This window comes from Medicago sativa, chromosome 2 (assembly GCF_051527215.1).
Source record: "Medicago sativa cultivar Bolivia chromosome 2, Bolivia_mono, whole genome shotgun sequence".
Classification (NCBI taxonomy): Eukaryota; Viridiplantae; Streptophyta; class Magnoliopsida; order Fabales; family Fabaceae; genus Medicago; species Medicago sativa.
The window spans coordinates 58280249-58300050 of record NC_140750.1 but is presented as its reverse complement, the minus strand read 5'-3'; the positions used below and the strand labels follow the sequence as shown (position 1 = coordinate 58300050).

The 19802-nt window shown below is 34.8% G+C and overlaps 2 protein-coding genes across 2 annotated transcripts; one reads left to right on the top strand and one right to left on the bottom strand.

Annotated features, from left to right (window-relative positions):
- Positions 1-516, top strand: LOC146949283 (uncharacterized). The gene has a single exon (XM_085748506.1). It carries the CDS (start codon positions 1-3, stop codon positions 514-516), a length of 516 nt encoding a protein of 171 aa, XP_085604632.1.
- An 11876-nt stretch (positions 517-12392) lies between these two features.
- On the bottom strand, positions 12393-17167 carry LOC146949282 (large ribosomal subunit protein eL20z-like). The gene is made up of 4 exons (XM_085745356.1): positions 16837-17167; positions 15769-15844; positions 13296-13410; positions 12393-12646 (listed from the first exon to the last, which is right to left on the bottom strand). Exons 1-4 carry the CDS (start codon positions 17075-17077, stop codon positions 12587-12589), a joined length of 492 nt encoding a protein of 163 aa, XP_085601482.1. The 5' UTR covers positions 17078-17167; the 3' UTR covers positions 12393-12586.
- Between the last annotated feature and the right edge of the window lie 2635 nt (positions 17168-19802).

Here is a 19802-nt window from a genome sequence, read left to right as displayed (position 1 = left end):
ATGAAAGCGTCACAGAGTCGACAAAAGAGTTACCATGATAAGCGTAGAAAGGACCTTGAGTTTCAAGAAGGAGATCACGTGTTCTTGAGAGTTACTCCGATGACCGGTGTTGGTCGTGCATTGAAGTCAAAGAAGTTGACTCCGAAGTTTATTGGTCCGTATCAGATATCGGAAAGAGTTGGGACGGTGGCGTACCGAGTGGGTTTACCACCTCATTTATCGAATTTGCATGATGTGTTTCATGTGTCGCAACTGAGGAAGTATGTTCCAGACCCGTCCCATGTGATTCAGAGAGATGATGTGCAAGTTAGAGACAACCTTACGGTGGAGACTTTACCTTTGAGGATTGATGATCGCAAGGTGAAGACGTTGAGAGGCAAAGAGATACCTTTAGTGAGAGTTGTTTGGAGTGGAACGACTGGTGAAAGCTTGACGTGGGAGCTAGAGAGTAAGATGATGGAGTCTTATCCAGAGTTGTTTGCTAGAGGTAAATTTTCGAGGACGAAAATTCTTTAAGTTGGGGAGAGTTGTAACGCCCGTCGTAAATTATTTAATTATTTAGAAATATATTTATATATTTATATGATTTATGATTTAAGTGATTTATGAGGTTTACGTGATTTTATGATAGATATATGATTTACCTGAAAATTATGTGATATATGCGATGTTATGATTTTTAGGGATGTTATGAGGTATTGAGACTTATTTTATTATTTAATAAAATAAGACATGAAGATAAAATAAAAATATTAGAAGTTGGGCTGTGAGGTGAGATGAGTAAGTTAGAGGTGAGTAGAGTAATGTGGAAAGATAAATAGGGCAGACATAAGTTAGAAACACAGTACGTAAGTTTTTGGAGAAAAAGGGAGAAAAGTCAGAACAAGAGGAGAACAAGGGGAGGGCTGCGATTTTCTGCAATAACCAGGTAAGGGTGAGACTAACTTTCAAAATCATTAAGGGTATGATTCTTAGAAGTGAATTTAGCATGATTAGGTTGAGTTTTGGTGAGAATTGGGAATTAGGTTTAAGACCGATTTTGAAGATTGAACCATGAAAAGATGTTAGATTGATGCAAAATTAGTGTACAGACCTTAGATATTACCTAGGGTGATAATTAGATGCTATTTGGATGAAAGAATCATGAAGATAGGTGAAAAGTTGTGATTTTTAGGTTTCTGGCCGTACTGACATTCATCGCTCACCATTGCGAGCAACACAACTTGCAACTGCAAGTAACCCGTAACGCTCGCCATTGCGAGCAAAGTAGCTCGCCGTTGCGAGAAAGGTCTCTAGGAGTTCCAGGGAGAACGTTTTGCTCGCCATTGCGAGCAAAGTTACTCGCCACTACGAGTTAGGCTGTTAGTTGCCCAAAATTGTTCTGATGCGATCCTTTCGCACATGTAGTCATGAGTTGATCTTAGAGGTATGAATGAGGGTTGTTTAGGATACTTTCAGAAGTTCCAGAAGTCTGTTTAAGTGACTGAGATTAGTAGTGATGATGTATGAGTATTATTTATGATGCTTTATGATGATAAGTTGATATTGATTCATTCCCTTTAATGTTGATATGTTATTTAAGCACTGTTACATGTTGTAATTGTTGTTGGTTGCCGCTGTTGACTGTTAATGTCTTGAAGTTGCATGAGTCGGTCTAAGTTGCAAGAATTTAAGAAGTTGTCCATGATTATGGAGTTGTATAAGATGTTCACGTTGTTGTCTAAGTTGTAGGAAGATTGAGTCCATTGCATACTCATTAAAGATGGGGGCTTTAGGCCCGACAGCTTTATGCTCAAACTACGTTGGGGGCTTTAGGCCCGACAGCTTTATTCTCACTTGTTGAAGAGCCTAATTACGCTCATATATGTTGCTGAATGGTACCACATGCATTTGAATATCAAGAAGTTTCACGATGGTTTAAGTTGTTAAGTTGTTAAGAGTTGCATTTTCAAGATGAGTCGTGTTGTCGAGTCAAGTGCTAAGTTGAACATGATGTCTTATGTTGATTATAAGATGATAAATGATTATTGTTATTGACGTTTATGATGCTCTGACGATGATGTTTGTTTATGATTTGATATTATGCTAATTGATAAATGTTTGATATGTTAATAATGTTTTATGTTGTTAAATGCATTTTGATGAATTATATGCTTAATTTATTGACTGTGAAATCTCAACCCTTCTGCTTGAAAATGTTGCCCTTCGTATGGGTAACTTGCAGGTAATAAAGACTAGAAGTGTTCGTGAGCGGACTCCTCACTTGTGTCTAGGTGCTCTGATACGTAACGGGATGGGGCTTGCTTTCATATCTATTCCTTACGTGTCTTTTATGAACTTTTTATAAATAAGTATTGAATCGAATTATGAGATTTTCTGATAAGGCCTGTGTGCCAAGAATTTATTCATGTTGAACTATTTTCGCTGCGTATTTTCAGACTTTATGATGTTGAACCTGGAATGATATTTATTAATATCTATTTTATGACTTTCAAGTAGCATGTGACATTCCGTTTTTGATTTAAATACTCTGATTTAATATGAAATTTTTACGTTGGGAAAACGGGGTGTTACACATATAATCAAGCTTATACTTACGATTGAAATGATCTTCAATTCTTCATCTTTAATCCTTCATGTGATGTCTTGATTTGTTGATTTTAATGGTTCCTTACTAAAAACACTCAAAACACATATGAAGTTTCATGATATAGGATAAAACTGAATTACAACGACTCGAGTGAAAACAATACAATATGTTTCTCAAATCATTGACAACTCCTCTAACTCTTATCTTATTTATCTTCAAATGCAAAGAAAAAGTAATAAAAACATAGCCAAAATGTTATATGATATTGTGTCATCAGTTCTCTATAAGCATAGGCAATCTAAGTAATATCAACCCAACGCTAATGTTGCTCTTAGAAATCAGTAGAAAACTGAGAAGCCTAATTAAGAGGGAACAACTCTTTAAACAATAATTACAATCTCGTTTGGCGAAATTGGATTATACAGTAGAAACTCTTTGAATTAATACTCGGTAAATTAATAAATTCTCTAAAATAATAAATTTGTCCGGTCCCGACTTGGGCCAATGTAAATTGAAAAACTCGATAAAATAATAAGATAATAATTTTTTGGGAGATCCCTTTATAATTTTCGGTCTCAAGAAAATCATAAATTAATAATTCATAGAAACTGAAAAAAAAAATATTAAGAATACATTGAACACATTTGTTCCTCTTCTTTACATTTACTGTACTTCAAAAGTCATTATTGATTTCCAATGCATATGAACACAGTAGTTACTAATTTACCTTGAGTCTCAAGGTTCGCTGCAACGTAATTCTAAGAGACATAGATTAATTTGCCTTTTTGTTTGGTATGTACAGTATAATTACTTAAAAACTCTTTAAATTAATAATTATTAATTTGTCGATAAATTAATAACTCTCTAAATTAATAAATTTCTCCGGTCCTGACATTATTAATTTATAGAGTTTTAACTGTACCTTCTTTTTTTTAAGCTCGTCCAAAATGGCACCGAGAATCGAACCTGAGACCTCGATCAGGAGCATACTCTCAGGTTCCAAGCCAATACCACTAGGCCAACCCAAGTGGGTTTTGGATTATACCTTATTGCTAATGGTTTAGTGTTATTTAAGAATAAAATATTTGTTCCTAATGAAGGGAGTCTTAGGATTTGAGAATAATGTATATGCGGCCATGAATATATTATTCGGCCATTGCAGTTGCCTTTTAATGCCATTAATTCTTGAAAATTTCTCTTCTCCTATCAAGTTTCGCTCATTTTCAACTAAACTGTCCAAAATACTTCCGTGTGAGTTTATCACGTAGGTGTTACACGCTGCGTGAGTTAAGTCACGCTCGACACATGACTTAAGTTAGCGTGAGTTAACTCACGAGGGGTTCTGTTATAAAAACAGAACAGCATCATAGGAATTTCCAAATCTCCATTGTTGCGGTTTTGAGATCCATTGTTGCGATTTTCTCCAATCTTAAGTCATTCAACGCCAATTGCAATCACAAAATCAAATAAGTGTTTATTATCCTATTGCATTGGCTTTTTTTTAATTGAATTGTTAGGTTTTTTGGATAAATTGTCACATATTTAAGTTTTTTATTTTGGATTTTTTATTTTATAGGGTTAGATATTTATGATTTGATTGAATTCTTGGATCTTAATTAGAGTAGAATTGATTGAATTGTGGTAGAAATTGTTAGGAATTGCTAGAAATTGTTAGGAATTGTTTGAAATTGTTAGGTATTTGCGGTAGAATATTTAGGATTAGACAAGGTTTTGACCATTGATTTTTACATTTTGTAGAGATGTCTCAGAAACAGGGTGATGCTCAGTTGAAAAAGGAGGGTGAGAAGTAGAAAGAAAAAAACCACTGTAACATGGCACGCTATCGAATGTGAAGGATCCAAACAAAAAAGAAAGACGAATGTGCCCGTGTACAATTTCAACAAGATGAGAAGGAGCAGACGGATGTGTTACTTTGGTCCCCAACCAAAAGCAGGTGTCCCAGGAACTTTTGAGAACAACCCAATTGACTTAAGTGACAAAGGAGAAGATTAAATGTAATGGTGTGTAATGTCTTATTTTTTTTGGATGTTTTTTGATATGATGCAAATTTTGGTACATTTTGGTATTGAATAAATTTGAATAAAGTTGTGTATTTAATAAAGTTGCATATTGAATAACTTCAAATAAAGTTGAACAAGTACACGAAATCAATTCAATAAATACACAAATTTATTTAGTTTTAATTTCATCTTTTTTTTATAGGCCAGGAGCAAAATGACATCAAAAAGAATAGTGTCCAACTAAGATTAAACCATACTCTTATCTACTGTCAATTGCTCATATATATTATTTAAAAAAAATACAAAAAAACTGGGGGGACATAAAACCTGACCCAGTCAACAACCCTAACGGGCAAAATCAAAACAATAAAAATAAAGTGAAAAATAAAAAAGATCCACAACAGTCCCATGTCAATCACAAGATGACCAGGATAATTTGAGAATGGTGTATGAACCGACTGTCAACACAAATAAATTCAAGAACCAAAAGCGCCTGCAACAAAAGCAACAGCTTTACCGACCCTTTTGAGTCCAAACCAAGCGAGAAATATCATCATTAAAATCGATCCCAAGCTTTGAAACTGGACATTGAATCCGCCCGCCAGCACAGTTGCAGATCCATCAGTCCACCACTCACCGCGACAAACCTCGACAACAGTTAGTATCAACGGCCGCCTGAATTAACCATCCAGAAGAGAGGCCACGCTCTTTCGAGCTAACAATACAAAATGAATATTTGTCCAAGACATTGAAGCACATTCGGATTAATTATAGAACCAAACCAACAGCTAGAAACGAGATTGAATAATCAAACTCACCCTTTTACAAAAATAGTGAATAAATCAACCGCCAACACAGATTGACTCAGGTACCATCGGCCCCGTATGACAAAACACAACAGGCTTATACACCCTTTCGAGCCAAAACAAACTCATAGATCAGAACCAACAACAACAACTATCAGAACAGGTCAGACCTGAGTTTTGAGAATCCACCACTCCATTAAACAGGACGTTCAAATCAACCAATCAGTGAACACAAAGAACGTTGTTTGAACCGTCGACGGCGACCATACAAGGAAACAGCCAGCAACAGGGAGAAGAGAACCATGCGGACATGACAGAACTCCTCCACCATAACAAGAATCTGATCGTCGAAGAGCACAAAAAACGACGAACGATGAAGAACTCATCCGTTTGAAGAAACCGACCGCCAGAATGGTCGCCAACGATTTGAATGTGATGCGGAGGTAAAGAGACTCCTCATCGCATCACCGCCTGAAAACTTTACATCGTGAAATCAAGGGATATGGATGAAGGGATAAGTGAGGTTGCTGAACAGAGGAGGAAGGCGATGGAGGCGGCTGGACAGAGGAGGAAAACGATGGAGGCGGCTGGACAGAGGAGCAAAAAATGTGGTATCATCATGATGTTGGGTTTAAATTATATTCTTGAAAGTTTGCCAAAAATTTCGGCATGAAAGTGTCTTATACCTCGGGTAGGGATTTGCAGCATCCTTTGAAAATTCAAAAGAATGAAGAGAGCACAACACACGTATTCTAGCAAATTAAGAATATAGGTTAACATATCAAATCCCTTCATACAAGATAAGTTGTAACAAAAAGGAATGTATTCCAATATATTCTTTTGAACTTAATCCTACTGTACTGCCAACTGACAAGTTTCAATTGACAGATGAGCATGATCAAGGACAAAACAACATCTTAGAGGTACATTCCCTTTCATACCACTCATCCTTTACAAAGGAATTTGATGTGAAAACATATATAATTGATTTGGTAAAATACATGTGTTTTCTTCATTCTTTGACTTTTCAAAGGATCTTGCAAATCTCTACACTAAGTATAAGACACTTCAATGTCAACATATTCAACAAACTAACAAGAATTAAACTTAAATTCCAACAAAATAAAGACATTACATAATAATGATGCTACCTAAACATAATCTTCTGGTTCTGGTAGAATCAAAATGTTGAGAATATCTTCAGGCAATCTCAGAAATGTAACAAACATATCGATCCACACGAACATGTTGTGCTGACAAAAAATCAAGAACATGCTTCTCGCATCATCGTCGTTCGTTAATTCTAGCCGACTGAAACATATTCTCTCCTTGTCCTACGTTGGACGTTCATACCAAATGTTTTCCACCCTCTCAGTGTCTCTGGGATTGAGTCCTTAGTTGATTTCATTCAATTGATCCCTCAGACCTTTTAACGTGAAATTAATGTACCAAACCTTGAACATTTGAGGATTTTCACTGTTGAAGTGTATGTAAACACTGAACAAATCGGCCATTGTTTCAAATCTACACCATAAAGATTAAACAATCAATGAAAAACCCTAAAACTTGAAGTGAAAATAATACATAAACCCTAAAACTCATAGCTACAACATAAACATGCAAACATCTAAAAAAATTAAGCAATATAAGTTATTTACATGTAAACATTGTATTATTTCTTGCCAAAAAAATCAAAATTTAAACAAAACCCTAAAACTAAAAAAAATTCTAATTTAAGAGGAAAAATCTAACATATAAACATAAAAGGTTAATGGTGTTTGATTTTGAAAACATACTTGTTATTGGAGTGTTGTTTGATTTGAGCTTGAAGGAATTGTGGATTTGGATGATTTAAAAGAATTTTTGAAGATTTGAGATGAGAAATGAGGAAATGAGCTGCCGTCTGGTCTTTAAATTAAAAGGACACACAGCGTGAGTTAACTCACGCTGGGTTCAATGTGACTTAACTCGCGCAGCGTGAGTTAATTCACGTGGTGTTTAACATCTGCGTGACTTAAATCACGCTTGAGGCATTTTCGGAAGTGCAGTTGAGATTGAATAAAACGTGATGGAAGAAGAGCAATTTCCTTCATTCTTTTATTTTTCTTTATGTTTCAGCTCGACAGCCCAAAGGAGTATTTCATGGTTGAATTCTTCTCTTTACCCAACAGTTTTTGCTCATTCCCAACTGAAATGACCAAATTGCCTCTGCGTGAGTTAACTCATGCTGGTGTAAAATTTGCGTGAGTTAACACACGCAGCGTGAGTTAACTCACGCTAGTGTTAATTTCAAAAAAAATCAACGTGAGTTAACTCACGTTTAGTAATATGCAACTTTTTTTTGAATTTATTTAATAATATGCAAAGAAGAAAGGAAGGAAGGAAGGAAGGAAGGAAGAAAGGAATATAAATAATATGCAATATTATTTAGATGACAAAATCATAAAATAAATGCTAATATAAATAAATAAAAAAGAAGAAAGGAACATAAATAAAACATATAAAACCTCATTTTATTAATAATTGATACATTTACATAAATTGATACATTTTATTGAAAATTACTAAATCTGCTTCTTTGCGGTAAAAAGAGACCAACTTTGGGGTAACAGAGAATCACGGTTGGGGTAAAAGAGACCAATCTGCTTTGGGTAAAAAGACATCAACCCTTGGGGTAAATCTAAATCTGGCTCTTTTTATACCCCAAGAAATAGTCTTTTTACCCACGGTAAAAAGTTTTTTGGGTAAAAAGAAGCAGATTTACTTTTACCCCAGGGTTGACCTCTGTGTGTCCCAAGTCGGTTGGCCTATTTTTACACCTCCCTTGACCCTTTTTTACCCTCGATTGGCCTCTTTTTTCCCCCCAAAAAAGCTAAAAAAAAACAAAGACTATAAAGGTGAGAGAGTGAGGAGGAAGAGAGAAGGTATGATGTGAGGAAATGGTGAGTTTTGGAGGGGTGTTTATAGGGAGGAATGGGTAACATAGGTTTTATATGCACTAAATGCAGTCAAAAAAGTTATAAAAAAACGTGTAAAAATGGATTAAAATCAAGGTTGAATAACCGACCACCATCCAAAAAACGTGTTCTTGGTGCATGAACAACAGGTCACAGCAGCGTGAGTTAACTCACGCTAGTGTTATACTCTGTGTGAGTTAACTCATGCTAGGTTGGCCGGTTGTTCATGCATTTTAATGCATTGTAAATGGTTTTTACACTTCTTTTTTTTTTAACTTTTTTCACATTTTTTTGAGCTCATTAAGTATTATGTTACCTTAAACCACCTATAAATACCCTCCTCCTCTTCGCTATTTCTCGAATAAAAATTGCGTATTAAATAAATTCGAATAAAGTTGTGTATTAAATAAATTCGAATAAAAGTTACATTACATTACATAAAGTTCCTAAATATGCCCTATTATTACATGACATTCGAGTAGAGATTTGTCGTACAACAATTGTCTTACCTCTAAATTTGGGGTAAATTCAAACTTGTTAAACAGCAGCTCTCAAACATTCACCCGGAAGTGTTATTGTTCCATTCAAAACAATATATATTATGCAGAATCAACTATATATGTTATCACATCAAATTCCCTCATATAAGACGAGTCATCACATAAAGAATGAGGTCCATTCCGTGACACTCATCTTATATGAAGGAATTCGATATCATAACTTATATAGTTGATTCTGCATAATACATGTTGTTTTGAAAGGAACAATAAAACTTCCGAGTGAATGCTTGGGAGTGTTGTTTAGCAAGTTTGAAATTCCCCAAATTCAGAGGTAAGACAATTGTTGTAGTTGGAAGGTGCATTCCCTACCTAATCATGATCTTCTGGCGGAATCAAACTTGAGAATATCTTCAGTTGATCTCAGCAACGTTACACGCAAATCGATCCACTGGAACATGTTGTGCTCCCAAAACATGCTCATCACGTTATAGTCGTTCGTTAATTCCACCCAACTGAATGATATTCTCCCATCGTCTAGCGTTAGATGTTTATACCGAACGTATTCCACCCTCCTTGTGTCTCCGGGGTTGACTCCTTGGTTGAATTCATTCAGTTAATCCTTGATACCTCTTAACGTGACACCAAGGTGCCGAACCTTCAACCTCTGAGGTTCTCCACCGTTGAATTGTGAATGAATGTCGGACATATCGACCATTGTTTCAAATCTACACAATACGAAATTAAAAACAATCAATGAAAAACTCATTCAAACATTTCATCAAACACTTGGAGTGCAAATTATACATAAACCCAAAAACTCATAACTACAACATAAACATGCAAACGTTTAACAATTAAGCAATATAAGTGATTTACATGTAACATTGTATCATTTCTTACCAAAAAAAAAAAAACAAATTTTAAACTAAACCCTAAAACTAAAAAAATCTAATCTAAGTGAAAAAAATCTAACATAAACATGCAAACATCTAAAACATCAAAATAATTAAGCAATATAAGTCATTTACATGTAACATTGTATAAATTCTTGCAAAAAAAAAATCAAAATTTAAACAAAACACTAAAACTAAAAAATTCTAATTTAAGTGAAAACTTACTTGTTCTTGTTATTGGAGTGTTGTTTGATTTAAAGTTGAAGGAATTTCGGATTTGGGTAATTTGAGAGATTTTGGATTTGGGTAATTTGAGACGTATCCATAATGGTTAGATACAACCAAGATTTGCATTTCCCCTATAAATACTCTTCCAACCTTCACCATTTCTCACATTCTCTCATCCTCACTCTCTCCTCTTCCTTCTCCGATATTTGCATTCATTTTGTAGATATGTCTCAGAAACGGGGTGATGCTGCTCAATTAAAAAAAGAGGGTGAGAAAAAGAAAGCTAAGTCGACTTTGACATGGCACGGAATTGAATGCGATGGTTCCGTTAAAAAAAGCGATTCGAAAGTACCGGTTTACAACCATTCCAGACTGAGGAGGAGCGAAAGGACATGTTATTTTGGTCTTCAACCAAAAGCAGGTGCCCTAGGGACTGTCGAGGACAACCCAATTGACTTAAGCGACGAAGGAGATAATTAAATGTAATGACTTGTAATAAAGTTGGATGTTTTTCTACATTCCTTTCTAATGTAATGGCTTGAATAATTTTGAATAAAGTTGCGTTTTGATTTAAACTGCGTGTTAACTAACTAACACTAACGTGAGTTAACTCACCCAGCGTGACTTAACTCATGCAGAATACACAACTAGCGTGAGTTAACTCATGCAGGGGTAATTTTGTCTTTTTAGTTGGGAATGAGCAATTTATTTATGTTGGGTAAAGAGCATAATTCTTCATGGTTTAAATGGGGCAACTACTGGATAAAAAAAAATTATAAGGTCAAAAATAATTGAAGTTCTTTAATCTCATCACACATGCTTCACAAGAAGAAAGTAGCTTCACCATCGCGCCCAACTGAAATTACCAATTTACCCCTGCGCTACTTAAGTAACGCAGCGTGAGTTAACTCACGCAAGTGTTAATTCCAACGTGAGTTAAGTTGCGCAACGCATGTTAAGATGCGTAGATTTTAACTCTTGCGTTACTTAACTAACGCATGGGTATTTTCAATATTTCAGTTGGGCGTGAGCAAAATGTGTTGGGAGAAGAGCAGAAATCTTGAGAATATGCTAACTTTTGAGAACCTGGCCTTGACTGATGTGGTAGTTCTTTAAGGCCATCACAACATCTTACACTTCATAAATTCTTCCTCCTTTGAGGCATTATTTCTGCTTCTATTATTTCATCATCATTAGCACGACAGGTGGAAGATCCACCTTGCATGCATGTTCTTGGCCATGGTGGTGGGGCTTGGTGCTCTAACTCTTCAACCTCTTCTTGATTTACTCATCTTACATTGTACTTCCAATATGATGGGTTCTTCATGGTACAGTTCTTCATGTAGTAACCTACATGCACCCCTTTCAAATTTTATAAACTTCATTACAATACATGCCTCCAAATTAACTTTCATGCTTCATAGCATCTCGTATTGTTCATCTAGCTCCCTCTTATAGCCAAAATACTCAGCAATATATGTGATAATCAAAATAATCTACAACTATATTGGACTTATCCACGATATGTTTATCAAAGAAGAAAGCAGCATTCAAAGATTGATTATTTATAGCAGACCAAAAGAAGATGAACTCATGTTGTCCCTCTACTCCGTCACCTGTAAAAAAAGATTGTGTTTTCCATGTCCCTCTTCTCCATTGTCACCTCTAAAAAAGATTGTGTTTTGCATCACCCTCAGCACATACTGTGCATGGACTTTCTATGAAAGAAACTTTAGATTGTGCAGAATCATAACCCTCGGATATGGCAAGACACTGTGCATGGACTTTCTATGAAAGAAACTTTAGATTGTGCAAAATCATAACCCTCGGATATGGCAAGACGGTTAGAAAAAGAAAGGTGCATACAATTCACATGCAATCCCTCTACGTCTTGGAAGGTTTCGCTCCCCCTCATTGTGTAATTCAAACATTTCACCAAATTGTTTAATAGTTAATGTATGTTGCTCATTGAACAATTGAAGAGAGATTTGATCTTCAATGACAACCCTAGAGTGCTCAAGAACTCCAAAGTAGTTCTAGCATATGTAGAGTTTCTCAGACATGAAGAATAATAAATTTAGAATATTTTTTAAAAACAATTCACTGAAAAACAGCTTCGAAAAACAATTTGAGAAAAACTAGTTTGAATGAAAAAAATTGAATGAAAAAGAACAGTTAAATAAAAAAAAAAAAACCGTTTCAAAACTGGTTCAAGACAATAAATCGGTTTGCATAATATATCAGATCCAAATCGGATTGAACTGGTTTTGCAAAAATAAATGTTTTTTTCATTGAAACGGGTTTGAGGAGCTGAGCCAAACGATAATTTGATCCAATTTTGTTTGCTTCATTAACCATACAAACCCCTGATTATATTTACCTATAGCACAATAGTCATGCTTAATAATATATATTGGTGTGGAGCAGGACTAGTTTGTAAAAAATCAAACAATACAATTACAAGTTGCACATAAGGTACCATCATTCAATGAATATATGGTTGGTATAAGTAAATCTCTCAATGGGACAATACTTTTAGTACACTTTAGATACACTCAGTCTAGCAAATTTTACAACTCTTGAAGTGAATATTACCAGTCATCTGCCACATTTGTCGCTCCAAGAACAATAGCAATTGTAGCCACAATTGCCTGCAAAAGCAGTCCCATAAAACTAGTGTTATTGCATGACAAAACTTAACTACCATTCTCAATTTCGCATACTCTTTTCACTTTTTTTGTTCTTCTTCACACACCGCGAAAATACCAAAATACCACCAGCGGCAGTTAATTGCCGCTCATTCCACAATAGCATTTTGCCGAGCGGCAGTTAACTGTCGTGGGGGTATTTTGGTATTTCGCAGTGTGTGGGAGCAAAAATGGAAGTGAGGAGCAATTTTCTATTTCAATAAGCAGTTAAAAGTTATATGGCACAAACACTTCAAATTGAAGAGATAACAACTATGCCACACCAACACTTCAGATTGATGGCGTGTACAATACATGTGAGAGTTAGACACCAACATATAGGAAGGAATTAGACACCAAGGTATATGATTAATCACTTCTAGTTACTATATCAAATACACAATGATCTTGTTTATCGCTGTTTCTCACTCTCCTTGCTCATATGCTTCTTCTTTCTATAGTGTAATTGGGTAACTAGTGGACTAACAATAACATAGGATGAAATTCAAACAAGTAATGGCACGAAGTATGCTATATATAAACTAAAGAATAGACAGAATTTAAGAACTGAAACAGGCTTCAAGTGAAAAAATGAAAGGATGGAATCACTTACAGCGACTATACAAGCGATGAATCCAGGTTTCTCTCGATAGTCTACTCTAGAACAAAGCATAATTATTGCCCCAACATACCACGGGATAGCAGCGAGAAAGAAACCCATTATAAACCTTCAAAGGACAAAAAATTATAAGGTAAGTGAGTAATGCAAACACCAAATGAAAAAAAAGATAAAAATGACACAAGTACAAATTAAAATTGAAAAGTGGACATAAACAGAAAAAATGTCAATTGTAAATGGTTCCAGCATATCAACAAGGTGATACTAAAACTGTTAAAAGGTGAAATGGATTAAAAAAAAAAACTATAGTACTCCTTTGGCATGTACTATCCTTACTAAAATCGTGACATGTGATATTATGTACTGTCTTATTTTTCAAAATTTATGAGAAAACTGGAAATCAGAAAATTGAAACACATATGGGGTATACACACTAAATAAACCATATCCACACCATGCCTCTATAGTTAGGTGATTTGAAATGATACACCTGTTTCAAGTTAGTTGGCACTTCAAAAAACAAATACTACTTTCTAAACAAATACCCAACCAAGGCAGGAAATACTACTTTCTACCAAATTTTCTGTGAAGTGAAATAGCATACACAAAAATCTAAACAACAGCATGGTCAATCATGTCATCAAATTACATTTACATGTTTCACATTTCACCACGTAATTCAGTATCTGTAAACTGTGTCAAAGAAGTCTGAGATTTAAAAGAAAGGACAATGCTGCTATATAGCTCACATCATTGCACATCAACTTTAATAGCATTATGTTGAATATAACTTGAAATGTTGAAGAAAACAAATATCAGTTCAAAATAGTGGCTATTAGTCTAGCCATTTTCATTTGAAATGTAAAGTCAAAGGAGATTCGAAGGGGGCTTAAAATAAATAAAAATTCAAAAGAAGTGTAGACACCAATTGACACAAACTGCTGAAAATTCAAAGCAGATTGCTGGAAGGTGGCCTTTTTCACAAAGGTGTGAGTTTATGTTTGAGATGGGTCTCACGAAATGGCAAATCTTACGCCATTTCCCTCTTCTCTTCCTCTCAAATTGTAATATTCTTCACAGCACAGATGCATAAAGAAAATCATACTGAAAACACTGATAGTCTACTCTTAATAAATAAAATCAGCTATTATAAATTTAATAGGAAAAACTGCATCAGAGGTTCTTTAACTTGAAACATCTCAGTTTTTAGATCAAAAGGGTCCTTTATCTTTCTAAACGACACCAACATGGAATTTTTTTATGATTTTCCGTTCAAAACCGTGAAAAGAAATATCTGTTTTTAACCGGATTTTGATTTGAGACGGAAAGTTACTAAAGGCTTAACCTTGTTGACATTCAGAAAGATAAATGACATTTTTTATATAAGAAAAAAGATAAAGGAACTATTTGAACCTTGAAATTAAGTTGAAGGACCCCCTGGTGCAGTTTTGCCAATTTAATACTATGATGACCAATTCGCTCAACTCATCACACACTGTTAAAAAATAATGATTATATGTCTAATCATTCTCCTTTGAACAGTAAAGTCGAAAGATGGAAGGATTTTTGATAAAACATAAATATAAAAAAGGTGTAGGAACCAATTGACACAAACTGCTAAAAATTCAAAGCAGATTGCTGGAAGGGGTCCTTTCTCACAAAGCTGTGAATTGATGATTGAGGTGGGTTTCATGAAATGGCAAATCTTATACCATTCCCCTCATCTCCCTCTCAAATTGAAATATTCTTCATGGACCAGCTCTTTAATATACTATGATAAGTGTTGTCAATTGCAGATAACAAAATATAGCAATTTGTTCAAAGTGTGCAACGCTACAGCGCTGCTATTTGACAACACTGACTAGTGACTATGATGACCAATTTTATGAGACGCGTCTCAATCATTAATTAGCCAAAACCACCAACAAAATTAAAAAATAAGAATACATTTAACATTTCAATATTCTATTGGTGTATACCCTCGCCCAAAAAGATCAAAACAAAAAAAGTTAACATTAGAAAGGAAAGAGTATTTTCCTTAAGCAGAACAGACAAATTTGAGAATTCAATTTTCCCCCAAAAAGATAAAATAAAAAGAATTAAAGAATTTTTGTCATTGAAACTATACACAAACATAAAATGGTTCAAAGCATTCAAAGTTGACAACCATAGTGAAATATGTATGTGGATAAACATATCTCCTAAGCAAAGAAATACCACAACAACATACTCTACAGCAAATAGAAAATCAAGAGTCTTCTTTTATTTCATGGATTCAACTTAATAAAAAAAACAGGCTAGGAGCATAGCTTGGAGTTGAAATAAGCTTGAAATATACGTAAATATAGCTTTGAATGTCGTATGATGAAAAGAAAAACCAACTTCGCATATAGTTATCTAATTCTTAAAATTGTAATCACGGTCTAATATTCAACTAAAGGAGAAATTAATTAATTAATTTACTTACAAGCACCAACCACAACCAATACCACAACACCCAAGTCGCCTTTCTCTCACAGGTCTTCCTTCAGCAACTGCATAACCTGAATCAATCTCACACACAATAAAACAATATCAAAATCTATTCATCTACTAAACTCAACACTACAATGACAAATTCCATCGTATTCTACAACATAAAACAGTATAAAAACATATCCATGAATCCCTGATCATCCATCAACCTTCAAAATCAAATATTTTAACCCAGAAATAAAATGTCAACTCAAGCTTAGAAACTTTCTATATAGCATTGACACTTCTGATCGAAGACGTATCCATTGTTGACACGACACCAGCACACATTATTACATTCAATTTTGACATTGGCTCAAATTACTACCGGTGTCAACATATCAGCGTGTGTCCTAGCTTCATAGGAAACTTTTCCCTAAACCCAACATTTCATTCAAAGAGAGTTGACCTACTACTAAATCTCAGCTGCAAAAAAAATCACGAAAGTTGCAATCTTTGATCTAACCCACATCCAATATTTGAACCCAGAAATTAAAACAAGAATTCTATTATTCCATTCCAAACTCAAAATCAAACCAAATAAATAAATAAAATAGGCCCTAAATTAAAACCCTAAAATAAAAAATTCCACTGTATTCTATAACACTAAACAGTAATATTACATATCCCTGATCATTCATCATCATCATCAACCTTCAAAACCAAATATATTACATCACAAACAAAAAGTCAACTCAAGCGTATAAACTTTCCCCTAAACCAACCAAACATTAATCTCACAGCTGCAAAACCAAAAATCACCAAAGTTCCACTCTTTTGAGTTAACCCATCACAGAGATCATCAAAACATACTAACTCACAAATAAAAAAAGTTCAATTTTTCCATTTTCAAGCTCAAAAACAAAATCCATTAAACGAAATAAGCCCTAAATTAAAACCTAAATAAAAAAGGAATTAAAGCCCTGGAAAAATTCAATTTTTCCATTTTCAAACCTAAAAACCAAAACCCAATAAAAAATAAAATAGACAAAATAAACTCTAAATAGAAAAGGAAAAGTACCGGGAAAAGCTTGGTAGCCATGAGGATAATAGGGAGGAGGAGGAGCAGAGGGGTCAGAGCCAGGAGGGGGAACGGGGTGAGGGAAACCGACGGTGGGGTAAGGGCCAGGATTAGGAGGTGGGAAATTGGAAACGCCTTGGAAAGTGCCGTACTGAGGAGGTGGAACTGGGAAGGGTTGAGATTGAGACGGTGGCTGAGGAGGGTGGCCGGAGGAGGATTTGGGTTTGTCGTGTTCGGTCATGATTGTTTGTGTTGGTGGGAGTTGGGGGTTAACGTGGGAAGAGTGTGTGAATGAATGAATGAATGTGTTTGTGTGATTGGAACAATGAATGAATGAATTGAAGGGAGTTTCCTTGCTATTATTCTTGTTATGTGGGCCCAATGATCTTGTAAACAAAAATGTTGGCCCCAATAGTTTGTGTTAATTTAATTTCAAAACAAAATAAACTTTTTCACCTTGACTAGAAGAAAATGTGAAATACTCCTCAAACCAAACAACTGGAGGAAGATTTAAATGCGAGAAATACTTGTTTGGAAACAAACTCAAATCTAAAAGATTTAGGCGCACATTCATACAATTGGGGTGTGTTTGTTTCAAGTTATATTTATTGATTCCCGGGAATAAAATGATAGGAATATATATGCCTATGTTTGTTACAAGTTTACTAAATTTTATTCCCGGGTATAAAATGTTCCTGGGAATAGAAAAATTTTCCCAAGGAAAAGGGTGGGAATAAAGTTCCCATGGAGATGGGAATAAATTCATAAATAGTTACCTATTATAATCCCTATTTTTATGGTTCCTAGGAATATTATAAAGTTAACCAAACATATTTTTCCTAAATACCTTGGAATAAAATTCCCATCTTTATATTCCAAGGAATGTTATTCCTAGGAATAAATTTGATAAACTTGAAACAAACACACCCTTGATGTTTTTATAAAGATAAAATGGTTTAATGATGTTGAATGATATAACTAATTTAATTATCATTTAAATTTCTTTATTGTTCTGTGTGTGTGTCCAACTAATTTTATTTGTATATGTGTCTATGCAAGATTGTCTATTTAAATGCAAACCGAAGGAAGATTTAAATGTAATAATAATGTTTCTTTCTCTGAGTTTTCTATTAGAGTGAGAAAAGGAGTTTGTATACGGAATAATACACGCACTTTTGTTTTACTGTAGTATGTGAGGTACATGTTGGCGAAGCTCTTGGATTGTTATGAGCTTTATAATGAGTTCATATATTACACTTACGACCTATCGATTTTGAGCTTGATGTCAACTCTAATGTTGAGTTTGTGAGGAGACAAGCAAATGAAAACGGCCACATTATCGGCTAATTTCTAGATTTTGGTAGAAATACCTTAATTTAATGTAATTTATGTAATCTTATCTTATATATATGGGTAGTGTTAACTTGTGCCCTAAGGGCACAAGTTAAGAATCTAAAAATGAAATTAAATTAAATTATGTTTTGAAAAGATAAGATTTTAAATTTCTAGAATATTAAATACACAATTTCCAACAAAATGTTTCTATCTTTGGTTTCTTAACTTGTGCCTTGAGGGCACAAGTTAACATTTCCCTATATATAAAAGTTCTTAAGTCTTCTGGACAATTTTTTAGAGCCAAAAAGCTGTTGCGGAAATTCTAGCACGCTAGCCATTTAATGTTTTATATGATGTTTCAACACCAGACACAACAGAATGTTGAGATTAATGTTTAAACATCAAGCTAGCAGTAAACAAACACAACAAGAAATAATAAAGGACAGAAAAGTAAATGGCACAGTTGGTTTGTTAACCCATTTTGGTGACAAACACACCTACCCGCACTAGTGTAGTCCTTATTCTAAGTTCTCAGCAAACTCCAAGTTTACAACTTAAGACCTAGGACCTACCCGCACTGACTTCAACCTAGGAACTCCTAGATCTGAGATCTCATCTCACTTCCCCTCAATCAATCACAGCCCCTGTGATTGATAAGTGTTTAAAAGTGATATATTTCATATAGGAGTTTAGGCATTTTAGTGACTTGTTTTGCAAGATTCTCCATGGAAAACTCCAAATATTATGCAAATATGTCATATATGCTTTTGAGCCTTAATCTACCCTTTTGGTGCAGGAAAATACAAGCAAGGAGCAAGAAGCGTCAAAGTTCAAGTTCCTACGCCATTAGCGTGTCCTACGCTATTAGCGTGATGAAGAAATGCTCAAGGTCAGAGAGATACGCCAATAGCGTACCTGGGGCGTGATTCTGGGCAGATGGAAAGACACACGCTATTAGCGTGAGCTACGCTATTAGCGTATTTTGTCCAGAGAGGTACGCTAATAGCGTACCTGGAGCGTAGAAGCAGAAGCCAGTTATGAAGAACTGCGCTATTAGCGTAAATGCTCCAGGGAGCCACGCCATTAGCGTAGATGGAGCGTAGAAGCAGGGCAAGGCCAACGTGGCACAAGCCCATTGGCCAGATTATAGGCCGACATACCACGCTATTAGCGTAATCTGCGCTATTAGCGTAGGTACAAAAATACAGGCCCTTTAAATAGCATTTTTACCTCTCTTTTAGGTCATTCACTATTCCATTGATATTTTCATACATTCTAAGAGAGAGGTCAGAGCTATTTCCAAGAGAGAAACACAAAGCAAGTGATTAAGGAGTAGATTCAACCATAGATTAATTGAGACATCAAGGATCTTGGCATGGAATCTTCATCTTTCCTTCATTCCTTGCATTAGTTTACATGTCTATGTGTAGCTATCACCTTCTTTGTAGTATTGAGGTAACAACCAAGCTATTATGTAATCTTTTGATCTTTTAATATATAAGGTTCTAGCTTAATGATTCAATATTGTTGTTATTCTTGCTTTTAATGCTTTCAAAGAGATTCAAGATGATTTGGACACAAACTCTTGAATCTAGAAATAGAATAACAATCTATCTTATGATATATCACTC